This window comes from Nuphar pumila, chromosome 9 (assembly GCF_984573655.1).
Source record: "Nuphar pumila chromosome 9, dmNupPumi1.hap1.1, whole genome shotgun sequence".
NCBI classification, from domain to species: domain Eukaryota; kingdom Viridiplantae; phylum Streptophyta; class Magnoliopsida; order Nymphaeales; family Nymphaeaceae; genus Nuphar; species Nuphar pumila.
Window position 1 is genome coordinate 118,308,435 of NC_143257.1, and position 26,073 is coordinate 118,334,507.

Consider the following 26,073-nt stretch of genomic DNA (forward strand, 5'->3'; position numbering starts at 1 on the left):
CTTGTTATAGTGATACTGCTTTATTTGTTAAGACCACAGGAGATCACATAACTATCTTATTGTTATATGTTGATGATATGATTATCACTGAAAATGATAAAAAATGCATTGAGTTTATTAAAAATATTCTCAAAGAAAATTTTGATATGTCTGACCTTTGGTTTTATAAGGTATTTTTTAGGGATTGAAATTGCATATTCCCCTAAGGGGTATGTTTTATCTCAGATGAAGCTTGCATCAGACATTGTTGTTCGGTCTGGATTAACTGACAAAAAGAAAGTGGAAACTCCATAAGTAATCAACGCCAAGATAAGAGCCAATGATGGAACTTCTTTAGCAGATCTCACTCCTTATCGTCAGTTGATTGATTCACTAACATATTTGTCTATTATCAGGCCAAATATTACTCATGTTGTTCACAGTGCAAGCCAATTTCAGACTACTCTTACTTTGATTCACATGACGTCGGTTATGCGAATTATCATATATTTAAAGGGAACCATAACAAAAGAACTATTCTTATCCTCATCTTCATTTCCTAATTTACTTGCTTATACTGACTCTGATTTGGGGGGGGGGTAACCCCGATGATCGTATTTCTACAACATGTTATTGTGTTTTTCTTGGAGAATCATTAATTTCTTGGAAATGTAAGAAACAACAGAAAGTTTTTCTTTCTTCCACGGAGGCTGAGTATAGAGCGATGGCCACCACTACCACTGAACTTGTCTGGTTGATATGTTTGCTTAAAGATATGGGCATCCTTTTTTCTACTCTTTCGAAATTGTGTTACGACAACAAGAGTGTTATTTACATTGCTAGCAATCACACCTTCCATGAACGAACAAAGCACATAGAGATTGATTGCCATTATGTTCGAGATGAATTCTTATGGAGTACCATTCAACTACCCTATTTTACTTCAGAGTATCAGCTAGCGGACTTCTCCACCAAAGCATTGCCATCACCTCGCTTCTACTTTCCCTTCAGCAAACTCTCGGTGATTTCACCGTGTGTTTAAGGGGGGATGTTAAATTGTATTGATAATTCCTATATATATCTAGAGAGACACATATACATATATATTAAATATATATGTTTATGTATCTATCTATATATATATATATATTGTAATACCCACTGTTAAAATGTAAAATTGTACATATATGTATATATAATAATATTATATTATTATATATATATAAATACATTTTTCATTTCTTTCTTTTCTGTAATTTTTTTACTTTATTTTTATTTTTTGTCTTTATGTCATCTAGTTCAGTTTGAACTAGAATGACTGTTGCTAGTCAAGTCCTGTCCAGACTTGACTAGCAAGCTGTTGGAATGTGTCAGTCCAACAGCTCTATTGAGTCCTCTTTCAGCTGTGTATATAAAGGGGTGCAACCCCTCTTGTATTTAATTCCAATGCTTCTTAAGCAATTGGTTTTTCATATCAATAAAGAATACATTTTTATTTTTATTTTGTTTCCAGTTATACCCTTTTTAAGGGTTATGCTTTAGTGTCATTCTTGACACTTGCCCTTGTTAATCTAAGCTCGTGTTTCGAAGATCCCCATTTCATTTCATGGTATCAGAGCCGCGGAAGTACTAAATCTTGAGAAAAAGCTGCCTTGGTTTCCGTGCCCGTTTGCAAAAGTGTTCGCCACTTGAAGAGAAGTGTTTTATCACTTCATTGGAGAAGATTTCACATCTTGTTGTATTGTTTTTTTTTTCTTTCTTTTTCATTTTCCTTCTTGTTTTTCTTCTATCCCTATTCTTTCTCTCCTTGTAATCGATGGATGACAATGATAAAGTCACCATCATGCCTATGAAACTAAGCGATACGAACCATGTAACATGGGCTTCAATCATGAAGCACCATATATGTGGAAAAGGCTTATGGGGGATTGTGGATGGTTCCGATTCGGAACCTAAGCTATCTCTTACTAAAAATGAGGGAGATAAAGAGGTCCCTCTATCGGAAGAAGAGAAAATCAAGGTTATTGCCTCATACGAGAAGAAATGGAAAGAATGGAGAATATCTCATGCGAAGATAATGTCATGGCTTATCAATAGCGTTGACATTAAAAAATGCTCAAGTCTTACCAAATTTGATCATGCCGATAAGGCATGGGAATACCTTAAGAATATGTATTCCCTTAAAGATATTGCACACGTGTGCAACCTCCAAGAAAAAGTTCGAATGATGACACAAGGAGACAAAACTATTCGTGAATATTACAATGGGTTGTCCGAACTTTGGGAAGAACTTTCCCTTTTAGAACCAAAGTGGCATTGTGCCGAAGACATCGAGCTTCGTCAGAAACAACTCGATGCTGAACATTTTTACCAGTTTATCACTGGATTAAGGCCGGAATTTGAAACCACTAAATCGGCCCTACTTCACCGGGGAAAAATTTCTTCTATTGTTGAAACTATTGAAGAGTTAACAATGGAAGAAAATCGTCTCCGGAAAGGTTCTTTAAAAATTGAAGATGATTCCGTTTTAGCCGTGTCTAGACCAGGGAATCATGTTCGATCATATAGGCCTCCTCACTTTAACCGACAAAATGGTGACTATGATAAGAAGAAAATTATTTGTCATCACTGTCATGAACCGGGACACTACAGGCCACAATGTCTCAAACTTAAGGAGCTGAGAGAAAAAAGAGTTGCAATTGCTGGATCGGAGCCTAAAGATCAGGATGCACCAGTTTCCCTGGCCCAACTAATGGAGATTCTTCAGCCTCTCATCAAAGGTGCCTCTTCTTCATCTGAAGCTTCAACCGGCGCAGCAGCCTCATCTTTTTCTGATCTAGGTAAAATTTCTTGGCTTCTTGACTCTGGTGCATCTTTTCATATGACCCCAAATAATCAAAGTCTATCCAAATGTGTTAAAAATAAAACAAGTGTGTCAAAGGTCTTTACTGCTGATGGGACTTCTCTTGAAATAGAAGGAATAAGAAATTTTGAAAAAAATTATAAAACAAAAAAATTTTTTATTCCAGAAATTAGACATGTTCCCAAATTAAATTTAAATCTTTTATCTGTATCTCAAATTTCTGATTATGGGTGTAATATTTCTTTTTCTTCTCATGGTTGTTGGGTACAGGATCGTCAGTCAGGCAAGCTGATTGGGGAAGGCCATAGAGAAGGAGGACTCTATTACATGGATTTTTTGGAAATGCCGAAGAAAGGTTTTTGTTATAATATTCAAAAAATAGAGTTGGAACTGTGGCATAAGAGACTTGGTCACCCACATATAGCCAAAATCCAACATTTTCCAAATCTAGGGAAATTTTGTAACTCTGAATCATTTGATTGTAAAAATTGTATTCTCGGCAAAATGAAAAGATTACCATTTCAGAACAGAACCTTTTTCTCTTCAAGACCACTTGAATTAATACACTCGGATGTTTGGGGTCCTGCAACAGTAATTTCTAAAGGAGGATTTGTTTACTATGTTATTTTTGTCGATGATTTCTCCCGACATACGTGGATGTACTTTCTCAAACATAAGTCTGAAGTATTTTCATACTTTCAAACTTTTCATAATATGGTTAAAAACAAGTTTCAAAATGATATTACTATTTTTCGCACAGATTCAGGGGGAGAGTTTTTATCCACAGATTTTCAAAATTATCTTAAATTGCATGGCATGACACATCAAAGATCTTGTCCTTATACACCTCAACAAAATGGACTGGCAGAACGAAAACATCGCCATATTATAGAAACCACTAGGACTTTATTAATAGCAAATCAAGTCCCGAAAGACTTTTGGGCAGAAGCTGCCTTAACTGCCACCTATCTCATTAATAGGATGTCATCTTCTTCGTTACAAAATATCACTCCCATTGAAAAACTTATGAACATTTCTCCAGACTACTCTAGACTAAGAATATTTGAGTGCAAATGTTTCATATTTACTGACAAAAATGATAAATTTTCCCCTCGTGCGATTCCCTGTGCCTTTTTAGGATATGCTGAAAACCAGAAAGGTTATAGATGTTTTGACTTCAAAAATAATAAACTATATGTGTCTAGAAATGTTTCCTTTCTTGAAAAGGAGAGCTTCTTTGATTTTAGAAAATTAAAAGACGTCACCGAGTACTCCTTTTTGCTAGATCTAACATCAACATCTGATGAATATGACCTTGACTGTAACTTTGATGATGATCAAAGAATTATTGATCTTAATGTTGAAAATGAAGAAGTTCATAGAGATACTAGTATTCAATATTCCAGGCGACAAGAGTCTAATCCTCCATGTGCACTTGAGAAATATTCTAACATTCCAACTAGACAATCATCTCGAATCTCGAGGCCTCCAGGAAAGTTTGTATCATACGAGTCTTTCTCACCCACATATAGGGCAGTTATTGCATTAATTCACTCATATGAAGAATCATCCACATATTTTCAAGCAAAAAATGATATCAAATGGATAGAAGCCATGAAAGCTGAATTAGATGCACTTGAAAAGGCTTCTACATGGAATATTCAAGATATTCCTCCAGGGAAGAAAACTATAGGATGTCGATGGGTTTATAAAATTAAAACCAAGAGTGATGGTACTCTTGAAAGATATAAAGCCCGTTTAGTAGCCAAAAGTTATGCCCAAGAATATGGGATTGATTATGAAGAAACCTTTGCTCCGGTGGCTCGTATGACTACTGTCCGAACCTTAATTGCCTTAGCTTCTATCAAAAAATGGTATATTTTTCAAATGGATGTCAAAAATGCTTTTTTAAATGGAAAGCTAGTTGAAGAAGTATATATGGAACCCCCTCCTGGTCTAAGTATTCCTAAGGGTAAAGTCCTTCTCTTAGAAAAAGCTCTTTATGGACTTAAACAAGCACCAAAAGCTTGGTATGATAGGTTTAGTCGTGTTATGATTGATATTGGTTTTCAATTCTGTTTAACTGACACTGCTTTGTTTATTAAGAATTCTGATGCAGGGATCATTGTGCTTCTTCTCTATGTGGATGATATGATCATCACCGGAAGCGATAAACAGGGAGTTAAAACAATCAAAACACTTCTTAAATCTCATTTTGAAATGACTGATTTGGGCTTGTTGAGATATTTTTTAGGCATTGAAGTTGCTTATTCTCCTAGAGGATATTTATTATCTCAGACTAAATTTGCTTTTGATATTGTTTTCAGGTCTGGTATTACTGATGATAAGAAAGTTGACACTCCAGAAGTTGTTAATGTTAAAATGAAGATTGATGATGGAGAACTTCTTGCAGACCCTACTCCTTACAAACAGCTTGTCGAGGCACTTTCCTATCTATCCATTACCAGACCAGATATAGCACATGTTGTTCATACAGCAAGTCAATTTCAACATGCTCCTACTTCTGTTCATATGGGAGCAGTCATGCGTATTATCAGATACATCAAGTCCTCTCTTTCACGAGGACTTTTCTTATCTTCCTCCTCTTCTCTTGATTTAATTGCATATACTGATGCTGATTGGGGAGGTGATCCCAATAACAGACACTCAACCACTGGCTTTTGTGTCTTTTTAGGGGAATCATTAATCTCGTGGAGGTGTAAAAAGCAGCATAAGGTATCTCTCTCATCCACCGAAGCTGAATACAGAGCCATGGCAACCACGACCATGGAAGTAGTTTGGCTCCGACGACTGCTTGCTGACATGGGAGCTGAAGCAACAAAGGCTTCACAAATGTGTTGTGACAACAAAAGTGCGATCTACATTGCCAGTAACAGAACATTCCATGAACGCACCAAACACATCGAAATGGATTGTCACTACGTCAGAGAGGAATATCTACACGGGATAATTGATCTGCCATATGTCACTTCAAAATATCAGTTAGCAGACTTCTTTACAAAGCCTCTCGCTGCTCCCCGATTTCACTTTCTCTTAGACAAACTTTCGCTCATTGTACCGTAAGTTTGAGGGGGAGTGTTAAAATGTAAAACTGTACATATATGTATATATAATAATATTATATTATTATTATATATATATATATAAATACATTTTTCATTTCTTTCTTTTCTGTAATTTTTTTCCTTTATTTTTATTTTTTGTCTTTATGTCATCTAGTTCAGTTTGAAGTATAATGACTGTTGCTAGTCAAGTCCTGTCCGACTTGACTAGCAATAGAGCTGTTGGACTGTGCCCAACAACTCTATTGAGTCCTCTTTCAGCTGTGTATATAAAGGGGTGCAGCCCCTCTTGTATTTAATTCCAATGCTTCTTAAGCAATTGGTTTTTCATATCAATAAAGAATACATTTTTATTTTTATTTTGTTTTCAGTTATACCCTTTTTAAGGGTTATGCTTTAGTGTCATTCTTGACACTTGCCCTTGTTAATCTAAGCTCGTGTTTCGAAGATCCCCATTTCATTTCACCCACTAGGGGTAAAATAGTCATTTCATATGTAACACACATATTTATTTGGAATATGCATTTTCCTTTTTCTTCTTTTTTCTTTTTTTCTTTTGCTTTATTGCATCATAAGAGGGGTCCACCTTAGAGTCGTTGGACCCCTCCAACGACTCTATGGGAGCCCCTCCTTGGATCCCATTTGTGTATAAATAAAGGGTTTTGCCCCATGTATTTCTTGAGCTTTTTGAAGCTTTTTTCTATAAAAGTTCTTGTATTTTTTAGCTCTCTTTCTCATTTTTATGTTTGCTGCCACTGTGTGGCTTGTTGTATTCTTGCCCATTAGTGGCCTATTGCTTGTGCATTTTCTAGTCACTTTGTGACATTATCTTTTCTCTATAGTGTTTCGTGACATGATCATGTTACTGGGTAAAAACAATCAATAATGATGCATTTCAGATGAGGCATAATCATTCTAATCTAAATATAAGCCTTTTAGGTTTAAGTTTTACCTCCTCATTGGCTAAATTTGAAGCTGGTACTTTTCTCCTGTAACTTAGTTAGGCAAAGCCTTTAGCCCCTTTTTCTACAGTTATTCTATTTGGTGCTTTTGTGCAACATAGGCAAGCAGGGGCTTTGAACCTTTTTTTATGCTTATTCTATTTGTTTATTGGATATTTGAACAAAGGTAAGATTGTAGATTGTGTTTTACTTTTCCCCTAATTTTTACATGCACAAAAAGAAAATGAAGAATCGAATATGCAATAAAGAATCAAACTCACTCATCATATCTTGTACTGGATTTTAATGTCAACTTTTAAAGTTCAATCTGGGTCATACAGGAATGCAATCGCAGTTGTTTCGACAGTGATTTGCTAGTTTATGAATTGACTTGGTTTTTGCTTGACCTGAGGCAATTAACTCCAAAATCAAGCTTGACTTTTATATTATGGTATGATCTTGCGGGTACACACTACATTTGGTAAAAGTTTGTGTAATGTGAGATTTTATGTTATATTATATTGTTAGTCAAATAAGAAAATCTGTGTTTCTTATATGTTATTGCAAAAATCAGTCAGTAGAGTGGGTGACAAGTAGTTATTTGTCTTGTAAACTAAATGTTTTAGAAGATTCAATCCACAAAATGTGGCCACCTAATGAATCCTGCAGATGAGAATGACACTAGGTTGCAGTAACAAATTATTGATACCTAAGTTGATTGTGTGGTAGTACAACGATTGAGCTTGCTGCAGCTTGTGTTTTTAGTTGTGTTATGAGGGTTCCTTCTGTAGTTCTGTGAGATTCTTGGAGATGTTGCTTCACAAATGGTGCTTGAGGGTTTCGGGTTGTTGAAGGTTGATTCTTGGATGGGGAAGTACCTCCCTTTTGCAAAATGCATTATCCTCTTGTGTACAAACTGTTATTGTTTGTATTTTTTATTACTAGAACTAAAAACATGGTTGAAAACACATGGCCTCTTTCATAGTGAAAGATAATGAGGATGTTTAAGATCATGTCTTTTGCGAACTAGAAAGACAATTATGCTACCTTCACAAATGGCTTGGGCATTAGAAGAGTTGAGCTTCTGAACAAGGGTTTGATTGTAAAGTCAACAGTTCATTCTATTTTATAATATGCCTGGAGCCCTGAGTTTGGAAGAGATGAATTAAAGGCCAGTTAGTGGTATGGAGTTGGATGCTAGGTAGCTCAAAAAAATTTGGAGGGAGAGAATTTTGGCTACAGGGGACTTTTCTGTGGCTTGCTGTGGAAGACCATCTATTATGAGTACGTGACATGGTGGCCATCGTTGCCATAATTTTATAGAGGTTTATGCAAGTAGTTAATGTAACATGCATCCATTCACCAAGTTCATGAGATCCCATGATGAAGATAATCTAAAATGCTCTTCATTCTTTTGGGGAAGGTAGAGAGAGATATAATATAGCTTGATAACAATAACCATATGCTGTCTTTCATTCAATTTATGGTTTCTGTCTTCAGTACCAAAGCACATGAAGATTTTAAATTATAAGTCTCCCTATTATATTTTGTTTGGGAAGCACCCTGATTATGATTCTTTACAAGCTTATAGGTGCATTTGTTATGTCCACATAAATAAGTCGAAACAAATTTGAACCTAGAGCTCATGTTTGTAAATTCGTTGGTTATGCTGATAATTATAAAGGATTTGGGTGCTATGATGTCAAAAATAAATGTATTCGAATTTCCAGAAATGTGGTGTTTGATGAGAATTCCTTTGAGTGTGATTTTAGTGCAGAGCAGGTTCAAAAAGGAAAAGAGAGTAGCATCGAATAATATCAGCCATGGTTAAATGAAAAGTCGTTTTCAATGCTTGATAATGCTTCCGCATCACAAGAAGGAGCTCTAGAAAATCATGGGCAGCAAAGGAAATATTTCATTCTCGTTGAAAAAAGTGTAGCTATAGATGGGAGATATAAAGAAGGCCATGTCTATGCCACAAGAAATAAAATGGAAGCCGATATTAAAGTAGGACATCAATCCAGAAACATGAGTAGTGATGAAAATACAATCAGACAATGTGATGAAATCGTGACACGACCGGAGTTCAGAAGATCAAACAGGGTTAAGCATCGTATTGAAAGGTGGGTGCGTTATGAAAATTTCAGCACAAATCATCAAGCTTTTCTCATGCAGATAGAAAAACAAGAACCAATTTCTTATTCTCAAGACATCTAGAATAATAAATGGATTGACGCCATGAATGAGGAAATGGGAGCATTGCATGAATGCCAAACATGCAAAGTGGTTAAAGGACCTCCAGACAATAATATGATAGGATCAAAGTGGGTTTATAAGATTAAGTATAAATTAGATGGTACTATTGAAAGGTATAAGGCCGGACTAACAGCAAAAGGTTTTATTCAAGAATATGGTATGGATTATGAGGAGACCTTTAGCCCCGTGATAAAGATGAGAACAATACAAATTATTTTGTCTCTAGCAGTGGATCATAGTTGGGTCTTGAACCAACTTGATGTCAAAGAATGTGTTTTTAAATAGTCTTGAAAGAAGAAATTTACATAGAGCAACCAAAGTGACACAATGAGAATGATTCAGCTGAACATGTTTATAGGCTTAAGAGGGCAATATATGGGCTAAAGCACGTCTCTTATTTGTTGTTCGAGAGCTTCTCCTTGGAGATACAGAAACATAGTTTCTATAGATCTTCACTTTACCATTCCCTGTTTATCCATAAAGGTAAGGGATACATAACTGTTTTACTTATTTACATGGATGACATCATTCTCATAGGGAACATTAAGGAGATAAAAGAAGTGATGAGTAGGCGCTTTAAGATGAAGGATCTTGGTCAGTTAAAGTACTTCTTGAGAGTTGAAGTTGATAAAAGGAATGATTGATTGGATTTAACTCAGTATAAGTATACTATGCATCTTTTGCCTATGTGTGATTGCAAGCCTTTATTGACTCCTGTTCTAATACATCAACAATTAAATGTTAATGATGGAGAATTGTATAGTGATCTAACTGAGTATAGGAGTATTGTGGGAATGTTACAATATCTTACTTGTACATACAGTGAATCAAGTATTGAAACGAATTTTGAGGTATTTAAAAGGTACCCTGGGTGATCTACTATTTTATAAGAAAATAAGTTAGAAGGAATATCTTTTTACAGTTATGGCCTATTCAGATGCCCATTGGGCTGAAAATCCATATGAAAGATCAATTTCAGGGTATTGTATATTTCTTGGAGACTATATAGTTTCTTGGTCAAGTTGAAAGCAAAGGACCATAGCTCGATCAAGTACCGAAGCTGAATACTGGGCCATAGCAACAACTTCTTTGAAGTTGATGTGAATAAGAAATTTGTTGCATAAATTGGATGAGACAGTTCCTAGATCAGTTTTATTTTGTGACAATCAGAATGCCATCTAGATTTCATTAAATCATGTGCATCATGGAAAAACCAAGCATATAGAGATTGATCAACATTTCATCATAAGCAAAATTGAAGACAAGGAACTTGAAGCAAGATCCATTGGTTTTGAAAATCAAATAGCACATCTTTTTATCAAGGGTTTGACAAAACAAAGGTTTTGGTATTTAAAATCCAAGTTGTCCGTGGTGATTACCATGTACAACTTGAGGGAGGCTATTGAGAGATAACTCTTATTGGATCTGGCTCTTGGACCCAGATTCAATATCCAAACTGATCAAGTGTGATTGTTTTTGTTTCCTTATTTCATTTTATTCTTTCCCATTCCACCCTTTTGTATCTATCTTGCTGTATTGTGTTAGATGTGGGCGAATCTGTAAATCTGTATGTGTTATTGTTTCAATATATAACAAGGTCTCTCACACGATCTGCCTATTGGGAATCGTGGTTCAGCAGCAACCCAACGTTTTGTCTTCCCCTTCTTCTTTGAGACTGCTCTGGACATCGGTAGATACCTAAATCTAATACAGAAATCATAGTAATTTTCATAACATAAACATAATCTCGGTGATTCATTAGTGCAGCATATTTATACTTCTGTACAACTGGAAAGAACTGAATTCTTTTGGATCTCTACATTTCCTGTGTAATGCAATGTCAGTGAAGACTGCCCAATAGAACCATAACCTTGGTGATCATTAACATGGCATATTCATACTTCTGCAAAAATGGAACTGATTACAAACTGAATTCTTTTGGATGGCTACATTTTCCTTGGAATGCTGTCATTATGGGGTCACTGCCTTAACAAAACAGTTTGGCTTTGGCTATAGTTTACTTAATTTTCCTTTGAGAAGTATTTGCGTTATTGAATGCTATCATCCTCCCGTGATGAGGTTTAATGGCATTGATGGGTTCCTGAGTTTCATTCTGTCATTTGTTTTGGTTAACTATTTGTCTCTTCATGGCCTCATTTATATGGCAGAAAGAAGCTTTTGGTATGTGCAACATCTCTCTAATGCAAGCCATTAACTGGTTCTTTGAACAGGCACTCCTTGATTATGAACGACATAAAACACGTGGTGATGAACATGCAATAAATTCTGCTCCTGTTCCTGAGCCCTCATTGCCTACTCCTGAAAGTCAAGTGGGTTTCTCTTCATCTAGTTGTGAGCATAGTACACATGCTTTGTCACAGAACGTTTCTTTACCATTTCCTGAAAATTTGTAGCATTTGTACTTTGTTACTTATATATCTTTGGCCTTTGTTACATAAACTGCTGATTCCTGTTGATCTTTAAAGGTGTGCTAGTTGATGTTAGCAAGCAATGATGAAGACACGGGAAGCTATTTGTTGTGCTTCTATTACATCTTGGGTTAACTATGTGCATCATGGAACTTGCTTGGTTCTAACTAAGGCATGCAGAGCATATCTTTGTTTATAGAGTATACTGTCTATTCTAAGGAAAAATACATGGTTATTGAGACACAATACATGTGTGTATCCGCATGAAGATCAAACATCTTGATCAGGTGAAATAACATCTTTAGTAGACATCCTGTAACAAAATCTGAAACTGCTACGAAAACATGAATATTTGAATCTATGATCTATGTTGAAATTTATAATACATATCAGTAGATGGTGAAACGTGGTTACCAGAGATATTATGATACCTTTGGCCCATCTACTCTGTCTAGGTTTAATGTGTATCTACAGTGTCGTATATACCCAGGCAATTCTTTAACCGTTTGGTTCAACTTGTCTTATGCAAGGGGTATCGAAGGGCATGTTTTGTGTGCATCTCATTCGATTCAAAAAATCATGCAGTTCCATCTCATGTGATTCCACATCACAGGGCAGACAATGTGATTTGGAATCACATGAGAAGTGAGTAAATAATCACAAATGCGATTTCAAATCTCACTGCCCCATTTTCTCACATTTGCTTGCACGTGAAAAATGGGGCAAACAATAATCGTTTGCTCACAAGTGTGAGAGAACGATTCTCATTTGGGGGCCAAGCAAACGTGCCTTAAAAGTTTTATTCAAGGGGCATTTGAAAGTTATGTTGTTTCTTTATAATGGTGAACATGCATTTGTAGGGTGGTGTAAACCAAGCACCTGGGTCTGGTAGGGCTAGAAGGGATGCAGCAGCTCGAGCTATGCAGGGCTGGCACTCCCAGCGTCTTCTTGGTAATGGTGTGGTTGGCGACCCAATTATAAAGGTGAAATTTTGTAAAGCCTCTTGCAAACTCTATTATTATTATGTGCATTGCATGTTTAAAATCTGCTCTCATTTAAGCTACTGCTTCTGCATGTTCATGTCCATAATTTTATTATTCATGTTATGCAGGATAAGAGCTCAATTTCCTTGCCTAAGCGTGAGAAGCAACTGAAGAGTCTTGGTATTCTTGTAATCTTCTTTCATCTATATTGTGGCTTCTTTACCTCATAATTCATCTCACAATAAATCCATTATTATCTAGGAGTACTTAAACGCAAGAAGCCATCCATTGAGAGGGTTGCTAAACCTGCACGGATAAAAGGAGCTAAGCCACAGTTAAGTCCATTCCAAGGCCTTCTCTAAAGTTCTCTCTCTCTCTCTCTCTCTCTCTCTCTCTCTCTCTCTCTCTCTCTCTCTCTCTCTCTCTGTGTGTGTGTGTGTGTGTGTGTGTGCCTTGAATGCTGAACTGTTGAAAATGTGGTTTTATACAATTTATTTGTTTTGTCCGGAAGATGAATACTGATGGTGGGGTGATAGTGATTTTACTGCTCGTTTGCAATTTGATTGGATTCTGCTAACTTGATGCTTCTTTCTGAGCTCCATGATAGTTTTAATAATGTAATAAACCTCCCATAATTAATTGCCTTGCAGAAAGAATGTGCCTTGTATGTACAGAATTAGAGGAACCACCCTGGTGATCCATAGGAAGAAACCTTTATCCTTTATGAAATTTCGCTGTGCCATATGAATTTTTCTGCACAAAAAGATATGGTCGATTAGAGGAACCATCTATCTTTATCACTTGCAAGAAATTCTTTTTTAAGAAAATTGCTAATTTTATGATTGCTAGCGATGTCTCATCTAGACTGACCCAGATATTTGGTCGTAAATGCTACAGGATGGACACAACAGTTGTTGATATTGGGCCTAGTGCAGATTGGGTGAAGATTAATGTGAGGAGAACTGTAAGTTGCATATCCAAGACACATGAATAAAAATTTTCTGTGATTGTTAATGAACAGAGCTTATCTATGCTGCTGATGTTCTGCTCAATTAACAATTATTAACATCTTGGACAGAAGGACTGCTTTGAGGTTTACGCTTTAGTTCCTGGGCTTCTGCGTGAAGAGGTAACTAAATCCTTTCTGTCCTACATGCATGTTTATAACCTATGTCACCTGGGTACGGGTATGGGTGCAGGTATGGGTACGGAGGGTACAACACGACAATTCGAAAAAATGTGGGTACGGGAACATGGCTATATATATATATATATATATATATGCTATATCTAAAATATATTATATACTTAAAATATAAAGTTATGAACTGAAAATATAATTATAAATTATGAATTGAATACAAACTTGTATGTACAGAGGGTAAAATGGCATGTCCAGGTATCGACGAATGTCGATACGCATGTTGACACGGGTACGGAGGGCAAAATGGAGTGTCCAGGTACCATAGTTTATAACTTGGGCTAACCATCATTCCAGAAAATAATCCTGTCAAGAATTAGATTTGAAGTACTGGTTACTCAAGAAAACAAAATTTTGCTTTTCCTATTTATTGGAAGTTGCTGCAGCACAAATATTTGATTTGTAGCAGCAGGCGTGCCAGTCTTGGCCATTTGCGTGTGGTATTGTAAGTACATCTGTTGTCATTGTCACGATCTGCCTAAGCTTTCAATCGTTTTCAGTGGGTATTGGTCTAATCAATCAGATTCGTGGAACCTAGTGTATGATCTTGGTGTCGCATGTTTCTCTTTCTTGTGGCCATGCATATTGAAGCATGTGTATTCATACCCATTTTGAACATGAATATATGATTAATTTTTTGAAACCCCAATTGTGCAACAAAACTGATAAGGATGATGAGTAAGCACAGGCACAGGCATGTGCAAGTGGCTCCTTTAGCCTTTGAAAACTGAATTGCTTATGGACTAGCTACTATTAAGATTGATTGGACGTGCCTGCTTATGGACAGTGACTGGTTGAATAATGATGAGTTGTGGAAACATGGAATACGTGGTTTAAGGTACTTTAAAGGTAATGTAAAAAACACAATTTCTGCTGAAAGTAAAATAGAATTGGTCTAAGGAAATATGGTCACTTGTTTTGACCAGAACCCTACATGAGGATGTGTTGAAGATTGGTAGGTGGAACCATCTGCTCATTAGGAAGGTTCAAACGCCAGCATCCATGTAAAATTGGACTGTTGAGCGAGGAGCCAAAAGACTAAAAAACTGAGTGCAGCACATGTAAACAGAAAGCAAACCATAGAAACCAAATGATTATCAGTTGTCAAGATGGTGAGCAAGAAGGATACTTCCCATTTATGACCTTTGCTATGTGATCTCTACTTGGTTTTAGAATAAATGCCTGTGCTCTTTCAGTTAGATGATTATGGACCAATTTTTTATGGACAGGTGCGTGTTCAGTCGGATCCAGCAGGACGCCTGGTCATATCTGGTGAACCAGAGCAGGTTGACAACCCGTGGGGTGTCACCCCCTTCAAAAAGGTTGATTTTTTTGCCTTCAAAATTTTCACTAATCATTTTTCCTATTTATCAGTGCCATTATGCAAGTGGCTTGGACTTATTGCAGGTTATCACCTTGCCTTCACGTATAGATCCACATCAAACATCAGCAGTGGTCACTCTTCACGGCCAACTGTTTGTCCGTGCCCCTTATGAGCAGTCAGATGTGTAGGAAAGGGGGTTGCATCTATTTCTGAATTGGGACTGGGTTAGTTATTATTCGAAAAGGGAGCAAGGAAACTACGGAGTAATCTTATCAGTGTTTACTCAATGGAGTTTTAGAACGTCACATTTTAGTTGTTTAAAGTGATGTTGCTAACAAGGGGTGCTTTCCCAGCACTATCCTTTTGGCCAGTAATCTTAGCATGAGAAGCACCCAGTAGGATGCATTAGTTTTCCTTCATGTGCTTATGTGAAGTGTGACAGTATTTTAGGTAAATCTAGCTTTGCTTTTTTCAATGGAGTGGAGGTACTGTCATGGTTCACCAAACGCCTCTGGTGCCTGCTTTGATTCTTCATCTGTATTCTGGTTTAGTGCATTGTCATTGCTGTAACATGCAAGTAGGATTAACATGATAACCTGAACCTATGAGTAAGAGGCATAAGTTAAGAGTGTAGTTATTACTTTGTGATCTAGTATGTTAAACACCTGTTATATCATGCTGTATTTACAAATATATGGAAAAGCTAAATTAAAACCATTATTAGTGGGACACCTGTTTTAATGATCTTGCGCATGTATACTGAGCACATTTCTGGCCAACCTTGTGCAATTGGGAAGGGCTGATGATGATCATGAGGATGGAGATGTTTCGGCACATCTTTGTTGCTCATGTCAAATTTGTTTTAGTTTTCTATTGCCGTGTAGCTGTCCTTGGCGATGAATCACACAAATTGACGAGGAATTGCGATTCAAGTTACAGCTGGGGTAAAGCCGGCGATTTTATAGATGAAACGCTTGAGCAGCATTTGGGCAATAAATTAACTGCTGCAAAATGTGATTTCTCACCATGAATGAAAATCTGTTTTCCCCAGAAAAGGTAAGAAAATCATGAAAGAAAACACCAAATTGCTTGAAATTCAAGTTTTTTAGGGTTTTCCTAGCAAACCATTGATTGGACATGAAATCACTCAATTTTTCTCTACTTGATTTGATTTTGTCCGTGTTTTTGAAAAATATCTTCTCTACAAAGAAATATTTTATAAGCTTCTAATTTTTTTGTTGATTTGTTTCTTTGCGAAGCCTCTGTTCTATTATGTTGGGAGGTGATCATTGATGTTTTTAGATTACAAAAGCCATCTCTAATGGCATATGCCAAAAGCCCTTATTTCTGTGAGGAATGCTTCCCCTCTGTGTCTTTACTTCAGTTGGATATGGTCGTCAATTGTTTGACATATGTGAATTCATACCAGCTGGTCATCAATTGGGTAAATAGGAACCCTTGTTCTGCTCATGACTTCTGCATCTTTCTAGAGCTTTATATTGCTAACAGTCTCGCATTATTTCATTATGTTGATGTCAGTTGTATACTTGCATCTATAGCATTCTGTTCTTTCAAGTCAATACTCTTATATAATGCTCTCTGGAACCAATTTTCAGATGGTTTCCACAGCTCACAGCAATTTAGTTTAGACAAGCCCAAGCACAAGGACTGTAAATCCACAGTTTCAATACAGTACCCCTTCACAGAATAAAAAGATGAGGATTAGACGCAGACACATTGAAAAGAAAAAGCTGAAACCCAAAAACAACTCTATTCTGCACATGTAAAAGCTATGGAACTTTTCTCCCCAAACATGCAATTTCTTTGGTAAGGCAAAGATACCTGATTTTGTACAAGTGGCAGCATGACTAGCTGAAATTCCAGTTTCAGTTGTAGGCATGTGACACCACCATTGGAAAATTATCCTTATGTTACATGGATGATAGTTCCAGACTTTCAAGATACAGGGTTAGCAAATAAGTGAAGTGAGAGATTTCTCATGAGAAAATGCAAAACTTTTAAGTTTTTTTAATATTTGGAATTTATAGTTTTAGCTTTTGCTTGATTAGTGTTAAAATGTGAAAAACGTTTTTTGTGCTGATTAATCATGATTATTTTAATTTTACTTATTAATCATGATGCGCTGAGGAGCCCAAATGCTGAGGCTGATCTAATTTGGTTAATCATGATTAGCATTCTTGTGATTAGATTTGCCCTGAAGAAGACACTTTTTGAGGAATTCAAAAGAGAGTGAGTTTGGCTACTATGTTTGTTGCATGGATGTATCCATCTACTTAGGTCTGTCCGTGTCTGGGTGCCTAAATACCCTTCGCCTCTGCCCCCCATGCCCCTTTCCTTTATCATCCAACCCAAATCAGGTGGCCCCCAAAGGGTGGGAGATAGGAATTCTCATGCTGATAAAGACCACCAGGAGAGGGGGCTTTGGAAGTTCCTGGTTTTAGGGGTAGGGAGAAGTCTTTCCATTTCCATGGTACTCGATGCCATCCAATTCGATTTGACCCAATTCCTGAATTCAATCCCTGAATTCGACCTATCCTTGGTTCTAATTAATCTTGATTTTTTTATTTTACTGATTAATCATGATTTGCTGAGGAATCCACATGCTGAGGCTGACCTAATTTGGTTAATCATGATTAGAGTCCTCGTTATTAGATTTTCCCCAGTGAAGACACTTTTTGAGGAATTGCAGAGGGTGAGTTTGGCTGCTATGGTGGATCTATCCGTATTCTTTCCTAGGTTCACGGTTGAACATTTCTAGGTTTTCCAATTTACTAATTTGGTATGTTTTAGATACACCTTCCCTAATTGTGACACATTTAATATCCGCAGGTTATTGTCATGGCCTCTAGAGGTAAGGGATGTAAACCGTCTGGATTCGGATATGATGTGGCCAATACCATATTCAACTAATCAGATGTTGAAGCCCCAAGGGGTTTGGCATAGTGGGATGGGGCCTAGGATGCTAGGTGGGCGGTCCAGGTTTAAATCCCATGGGCGTCAGCCCCTGCCGCAAGCCAAAACATGGTGACTCCTGGGAGGCAAGGGGTAAGCTCTCGGAGTTTTACGCTGCCAGGACAGCAACCATAAGCGACTAGGTCTCTGATTCTGAGGCGGTTTCTCTGAGTAAAATTCAAATAGGATGAATTTCTCTAGACTTTAGAGGTAGTGTCTCGAATCGTTAAGTATGCTATAGATTCGCTATATGGCTGGGCCTTCGTTCATCTAGGCAGAAGAATTGGTCGCCAGAGGTTTAAATCATGTTTACTAAAAGGAGGCTCTGTGAAGACTCATTTTGATGCCTGCACCTATTTGATTTCAATTGAATTCTTTGATATTAAAACAGATAGATGCATTAACTCTATTTCGTTGACTCCACAAAATATTTAGTCAATATGTTAACCGAGAATATTTTTGCAAATCACAAATCCACCACAAAATATGTAGTCAGTATGTTAACCAAGAATATTTTTTAAAATCACAAGTCCACTAAGAAAGTAGCTTATGTGAAAACAAAAGATTTCAAATTTTAAATTTAGAACCCTATGATGCTTTGACAGTAACTAGAACAATTTTCACACATAGCTAATCAAGCATGCTAGTTCATGTATCATCCAATTGATCTTAGTATGAGATCCTCGACGAGAATAATGACAAGCAAATTTTGTTTAATGGAATTACTTATCATAAGATATAATCTGTGAACATATTAGTAGGCATCTGAATGCAATTTGGGTAGGTGATTCAGATTCAAGAAGGTTGATATTGAGTAAGTTGTTCCTAATGGGATTCGAACTGGAGATTCCTCGGGTAAGATAATGCAACTCTAAACAATACAACTATCTTACTTGACCCAACTCAATTATATGAATTTATTTGACAAAAGATCACGGATGAAGTAAAGGATTAGTTCAAATCACAAAAGGGTTAACAAAAGAGAGATTCATTAAGCATTTAAAAACAAGCTCTAGATGTTTAAACATGCACAACTTGAGAGTACTAGACAAACACATAATGGCCATTTCGAATTTGTTTTGTTTATGTAGTTTTACTTTTTTACCTTATTGAATGGCACACTTGTAATATTTTCCTATGTAACATACTTTTTAGTAGAACCCTTTATGCTCAATTTTTACATAAATTGAAAAAAAAAAAACTAGTATGTCATCACCAACATTGTGAGGTTATCAGGAGCAACGTGTCAACTTTTCATGAGATTCTTCTCTTCATCTTCTTTATTCAAGTTATTAGTTCACTCCATGTGCATCAAAAGGGAAACCACAATCGTGTGAGCACATAAAATGAGATGAAGCAAGACATTATAGGTAAATGAGAACACATATGAATGTCATTACTTACAACGATATGATAATGATATTTCAGTTTGTGAATCTTATTGTTTAAGCTACAAGCAATGGCGAAAAGTAGACTATTCCAAGGTCTAAAATGCTAACCAAGCATGACAAACTATGCATGTTGAGACGTGACTTTCGATCGGGTCTGGATCCTGATCCTGATTCCAGTTGTATGTTTTGTTTGATTTATTCTTTATTTGTTTGTCTTTTTTTCTCTTATTGTTTTATTGTGTTGTATTTTACTCTTGAGGGCAGTATTGTAATATGTCATCTATAATTTTATAAAGGGAATAGAAGAGCACACGTTGCCCTGTCTTTGGGACGTGTGGGATTGCAGCCTCTATACTTCTTGTTCTCTCTCTTCATTGCACAACTGCTTTGGGTAATCGTTAATGGTACCAAAAGTTATCATGGTATCAGAGCACGTGGATTAAGATTGTTTTGTTCAGCTAAGTCCAAAGATCTTGATTCTTCCTCTTCTCTTTCTTTTGTCTTCCTTTTCAAATATTCTTTCTTCCCCAAATTCTTCTTCCTTTCTTTTCATTGTCCTTCCTCTTGTTTTTTCTCTTGTTGGGTTTTTGAAAGTCCCTTCTCTCTATGCTTTATTTCTTGTGTTGCAAGTTATCTAAGGAATCTTATTGGGTCATTCTATATTCTCCTTTCCCTTAATCTGATATTCTCTCTTAATTTGTGGTTCCTTCTTGTGTGGCACTATACCTAAGCACCATATTACCCTATGTCACATAGACACGGCAACCAGGCATCCATTTCATGTTGACAGAGATACTTGTACTGGACACAGCATGGTACGTCAGGACCAATTTTTTTTTGTTATTTTTTTGCCCTCAGCGAAAGGCATGGAGGACACAGCACGGTACGTCATATATATATATATATATATATATATATATATATATATATATATATATAATTTTTAAGTTTTAACGGTTAACAATAGTAACACTAATGAAATAAAAAACAATTATCATAATATCATCAAATCAATTCATCATCATGCATGCAATAAATCAAATTAACAATCTATAATTCTATTCTACGTCATAAAAACTAACACCATAATTAAATCAACCTAAATATATTATAGAAACAATCAAATAAGTAAAGCAAAAAAAAAGTAAATTATACAGTATACTAACAAAAGAAGCAAACAATGCATAATTATATACCAAAAGTATATCCTACACAATGTATATGACGATAAGATAATGGATCCTAATAATTTTTTGCTTCATCATCAAATGCATCATAAAAAGGAATACTAGGCTCAGATAAATCCATGTTTGTAATGTTGAATTAATGTTCTCCATCTAAGTCACACTCTTCTGAGTTTACATCTTTAAATTTGGATAATCCTTGTCTGCATTACAAACCCAATTTGAAAATGTTAAATACAAGTATATTTAAATAAAAAAACTAAGAAATAGTCAAATAACTAAGAGAGCAATTAGTATTTGTATTCATCATTGGTTCGCGAAAGTAGTCGAAGATTAGAATAAACGTATACTAAATCCTATACACGTTTGCTGGCGAGTTTGTTTCTCTTCATATTGTGGATTTGAGAATATGTGCTCTAATTTCTTTCACAACAGGATGAACTAGCAGACTGAGATAGCAATCTCAATGTAAAACGTTAGAGAAGAGGTGTTTCTGATCCAAATGTTGACCACCATGTGATAGGATCTATATTCTCCTCCTTTCTCGCTAGTAATGTTTGTTCATATAATCTCGAAGATGCAAATTTTTCAAACTTTTGTGTGACTTTATTTATAATATGTGATTCTTGATAAAGTCTTGTCATACACATATTTTTATACCTTGATAGCTCTAAGTCTAAATTTAGAAGGACATGACCAATACCACATTCCTGCCATTTTTTTTTTGCATAATATTTTGGATTAAGAGAATGTATCATGCAATACAAAAGAGTGTTGCTCTTATCTCATTTTCTGATTAAAATTGAATGAATATGGTTAAAAAATTTTAAATCATTCAATGCAAGATTTTTTTCATGTTTGAAAACTATAACTTGTATTTTTTCGACCATATTATCCCACATTTTATAAACTTTATGAAGCATGGGCTCATCCTTATCAACTTCTCTCAACATTTTCCAAATAGGTTGCGTAAATTAAAGGAAGTATACAACTATGTCCCAAAACTCATCATCAACAATAAATTTATTAATTTATTGAGACTTAACAACATCATCAACATGATAGAATGTCAAATTCTCATCAGTCATCATGTTAACCAAAGCATTCTTCACTTCCTTAATCATCTTCACCATTAGAATGATGGACGCAAAACGTGTTTCAGCGACCTTCAACAATTTCAGGTCAAATGCGTATTAAATATAGCATTAGCATGATGGTGGTTAACAACAAAATTCCTAAAAATTTTGACATTTTTTTCAATTCCTCAATTCATGAACATAGAGCATATACTGCTTAATTTTCTTCTTCTTTGGGGTTGCAGGTGCTCTTGAGGGCTAGATTCAAGTTGTGTGTTACATAAAGAGTCCAAAAAATATGAGGATACTCACTCTCCAAACTCAATACTGCACTTTTACAAACTGAAGTGTTGTCTGTGATTATTTGCACTACTTTCTGATCACCCACTTCTTTTATTACTTCTATAAACAAGCTCTTCAAATACTCAACATTTTTATATTCCTCAAATGCATCAACTGCTTTCAAGAATACTGGGTCACTAAGCGAAGAAACAATGAAATTAATTAGTGGACGTCTTTGAATATCTGTCCACCCATCAGAAACAATGAAAACTTCATTTTGTTCCCATAAATATTTTTTTAATTTCTAGCAATCTCTCAACATTTGCCCTCTCTTCTGCAAGAAGTGTGGTTCATAGTTTTTCTGAGCTTGGAGGTACATAGTTACTCAAATTATAATTTGTCAAAGAAGTAATTAAATCCTTCCAATAAGGATTTCTAGCTGCATTAAATGTGAGTGAACTAGAATAAAAAAACGCCCCTACTTTTCTATCAATCTCCTATTTTCCATATATATTTAATGATGCTTGTATCGTTCCTCTTCCTCTACCTCCTACATTCACTTTTTTTTAGCATAGTCTTGGTGGCTTAAAAATGGTATACTAATTGCACAAGAATCGCTCATTGTCTTCCTCTTCTCATATTCATCTTTATTTTCTTGTATTGTCTTCGCATTGCCTCATCAACTCTTCTGCATCCTTAAATGTCATGTCATGGTATCTTCAACAAATGAGCATTAACTCTCATGTAAGACCCAACAAAATCTTTTTCACAGAGCTTGCATCAAAATCTCTTGTTTTCACCACCTCATATAGTTTTTGCAAGCTTATCTACATGTGCCCATAACAACCTCCCATCATCACATATTGCAGCTAAAGAACTTGAATCAACACTCCCACTACAACTACCAGCAACACTAGCAGCAAAACTCACATGTGGGGATGATAATGATGAAAGTCCTTTCCCTTTATTCATCATTTTTGTCCTGAAAACAAAAAAAAATGTTATATTAAAATCAATTATGCACACAATCAAAATTAAAAATATTGAGTACAAGGTCAATAACATATACAATAGTAGAGTAGTAGTAGTACCGTACGTATAAATAAATACTGAAAGGTACGAGAAAAATATATAACAATAACATTAATGCAACTTAATCTATCTAAGTATTTAACTAGTAAGTTAGTAATAAAATTTTAACAAATTTTAGGCAGTAGACTAATGTTATTAAAATTTTAACTAGTAACAGTAACAAATGTTAAAAATATCCAAGTATTTAACAAAAACAATACAATAATAGACTAATAGTAAGTTAGTAATAAAAATATGAGCATTAAACCAAATTTTAAGTAACAAAATCAGTAATAACAATCAAATTACCCAACATCAAGTCATCAACAAATAATACACATTATAAGCAACCATATATCACAGGAAAAACTCGGTTCGGCATGGTTGGGCTTGTGAAAACTGAGTTTGGCTTGGCTGGGCTTGTGAAAACTCAGTTCGGCCAGCATGTTTTGCAAAATGGTTGCTTAAAGCAGCAAAAAAAAATTTGACCGTAAGGGCCATACGATTAGGATAAAAACTCTTAAAAGATAGATTTTTAAGAAAACGAGCCAAGTTTTGCCTAAAATGGGTAATTTTTTTTTTCAAAAATGGGCTTTTTTAGCCGAGATTGAGAGAGAGAGGTAAACAGTAAGGGGGGAAGAGATTGAGTTGAGAGAGAGAAAGGCATGAAGTATGAAAATGGGGAAAAAAATAGAGAGAGAGGTAGCCGAGAGATTGAGATACGAGTGGAGAGAGATTGAGAGAGAGAGAATGAGAGAGAGTACCTTGGAGATGGAGAGGAAGTCGCGCTTGCCGGACGGTAGCAGCTGGTAGGCGTCGCCGACGTTGGGGTGTCGCAGCTCAGCAGTGTTGGGAGACAAAAGAGAGAGGGCAAAACTGTTTTGCCCTAATCCTCAAGCCCATTTCATCGGGTGATTGTTTAAGTCTAAAAGTTGGATATATATATATATATATATATATGACCCTAGGTGCGTTGACGGCACCCAGAGACGGGTTGACCACACCAGGTGCCACACCCACGTCGCGTCGCATCGAACAGTTATCAGGACTGAGTTCAGCAATCGAAACTAGCTACTGAGTTCAGCATTCGAAATTAGCAATCGATTCATAAGGGGCAAAATAATTAAACTGAAGCAGAGATTTACAAAGACTCTGCATCCAGGTAAGAGATCTCTTTTCATCATAAAAATTTCAAACAGTTAGCAGAACAAGCCCTTATGGAAATGAACAAGTAATTAATAGAACACAAAGCAATCTCCTTCAAGACCTCTTTCAGGACTTCTTTCTCTGCAGTTTCTGCGATTCTGATAACTACCAAATCCTCATGCAATTCCAAAAGTGATCGATGAAAATCTACTTCACATCAGTGTGCTGAACCACAATAGGATTTTATCAAATGCACACCAACATACAGTTCTCACGAACAGAGTATCACTGAAGATTCATTACAATTCACAAATAAGAATTGAATCAGCAATAAGACCATTGATGAATCAAAACAAATTCTCACAGCCATCAACAAATCCCAATAGTTGCAACATGATGCCACGGATCGAAGCATGAATCGAAAGAGAAACCCTTAAAAGTTATTGATAAAATCGGGGACATTATCAAAATCTCTAGGCATACATTAAACCCATGATTCATCAACAAATTCCCAAATGTTACACGATAGACGAACAAAAAAAGTATGGATCGAAAGCAAAACTTCTATCATCTCTTCAACTTCAAAATGAGCAAAAAAAGAAATCACCTTGATCAAGATGAATGTCTGATCCCACCATTGTTCAGATGGCGCTCTACGTATTTGCCGAGAATGTCGACCTCCAAATTCAGCCTCTGCCCCACCTGCTTCAGGGGAATCACCACCTTCTGCTGCGTGTAGGCGACCAGCATGAAATTGAAGCACTCCTCGTCGTCGAACACCTTCACCACCGTCAAGCTCGTCCCGTCGATGGCGATAAACCCCTTGGGAACGATGTACCGCAGGAGGTCGCGCCCCGCCCTCACCTTCACCCACAGGGAGTCCCCCTCGGCCTCCATGGCGGCGATCTCGCCGGTGCCGTCGACGTGGCCCTGGACGAAATGGCCGCCCATCCTGGAGGAAGGGAGGAGGGCGCGCTCGAGGTTGACGGGCGAGCCGGGGGAGAGCTCGACGAGGGAGGTCCTGCGCAGCGTCTCCGGCGAGAGGCCGACGGTGAATCCGGAGGGGGAGAAGGCTGTGACAGTGAGGCAGGCGCCGTTGACGGCGATGCTGTCGCCGAGCTTGGCGTCCTCCACCACCACCTCCGCCGCGATCCTCATGTCGAATCCCCCCAACTGCGAGGGCCCGAGCGCCTCAACGCGCCCCATCTCCTCCACGATGCCCGTGAACAGGCACCTCACCACCGTCATCCTGTGGCCTCTTCTGTGTCTGATGTTGATTCTTGAGGTTGGGAGAAGGCGGATTGATGGATGGGCAATGAACTTTGGCACAAATGGGGTAAGCATGGTGAGAAAGGAATTGAGGGTCGCCATTTTTTTTTTCTTTCCTAAGGAAGAATAAAGTAATGGAACAGGAGGAGTGGCTAATTGAAATTGTTCCTTCGTTTGCAGGTTTCAAATTCCTCTTCTTTGAGAAAGAGGGCACTTTCTACCCACCTCTATCTCCTGTTTCACATGCTTATGTGAACTCTCTCTCTCTCTCTCTCTCTCTCTCTCTCTCTCTCCCCTGTTTCTCATGCTTATGTGAATCTCTCTTTCAGTGCCACTAAACACAGCAGAAGAGTACTAAGGGAGGAGGATCAAAACCTTAAAAAATTCGAAATCGCAGAGGACAACCAAAGAGGATATTATTCAACCTAGATATATTGTTAAAAAAGTCGGTGTTCGACAATCTCTTGAAAATTACCCTCTCAGATAATAATGGTCAACTTCAGGAATGCAAGCTCAGATTTAAGGTTTTGATTAACGGTCAAAATTATAGATCTCACATCAATAAAATTTTCTTTTTTTATTAAAGTAATAAAAAGTGCAACTGGAGTGTTGTGTGATCCTA

At 36.7% G+C, this 26,073-nt stretch overlaps 1 protein-coding gene and 1 pseudogene across 3 annotated transcripts in view; one reads left to right on the forward strand and one right to left on the reverse strand.

The window, feature by feature from the left end:
* The window catches only part of LOC149829046 (AT-rich interactive domain-containing protein 5-like), a 47,341-nt gene that overhangs the window by 14,943 nt on the left and 6,325 nt on the right, over nt 1–26,073 (forward strand). Inside the window, exons 5-12 of one of the 2 annotated variants that reach the window (XM_090017876.1) lie at nt 11,354–11,452; nt 12,412–12,534; nt 12,663–12,714; nt 12,796–12,868; nt 13,432–13,498; nt 13,613–13,663; nt 14,965–15,057; nt 15,143–15,790. In XM_090017876.1, coding sequence (XP_089874002.1) covers nt 11,354–11,452; nt 12,412–12,534; nt 12,663–12,714; nt 12,796–12,868; nt 13,432–13,498; nt 13,613–13,663; nt 14,965–15,057; nt 15,143–15,247 — 663 coding nt within the window. In that variant the 3' untranslated portion in view covers nt 15,248–15,790. Of the gene's footprint in view, nt 1–11,353; nt 11,453–12,411; nt 12,535–12,662; nt 12,715–12,795; nt 12,869–13,431; nt 13,499–13,612; nt 13,664–14,964; nt 15,058–15,142; nt 15,791–26,073 lie in introns of those variants that run through there. The other variant, XM_090017877.1, reaches the window with a different exon arrangement.
* Nucleotides 24,197–25,758, reverse strand: LOC149829047 (riboflavin synthase pseudogene; annotated as a pseudogene). The gene is made up of 2 exons (XR_016434381.1): nt 24,790–25,758; nt 24,197–24,470 (listed from the first exon to the last, which is right to left on the reverse strand). The product of XR_016434381.1 is annotated as a riboflavin synthase pseudogene (transcript).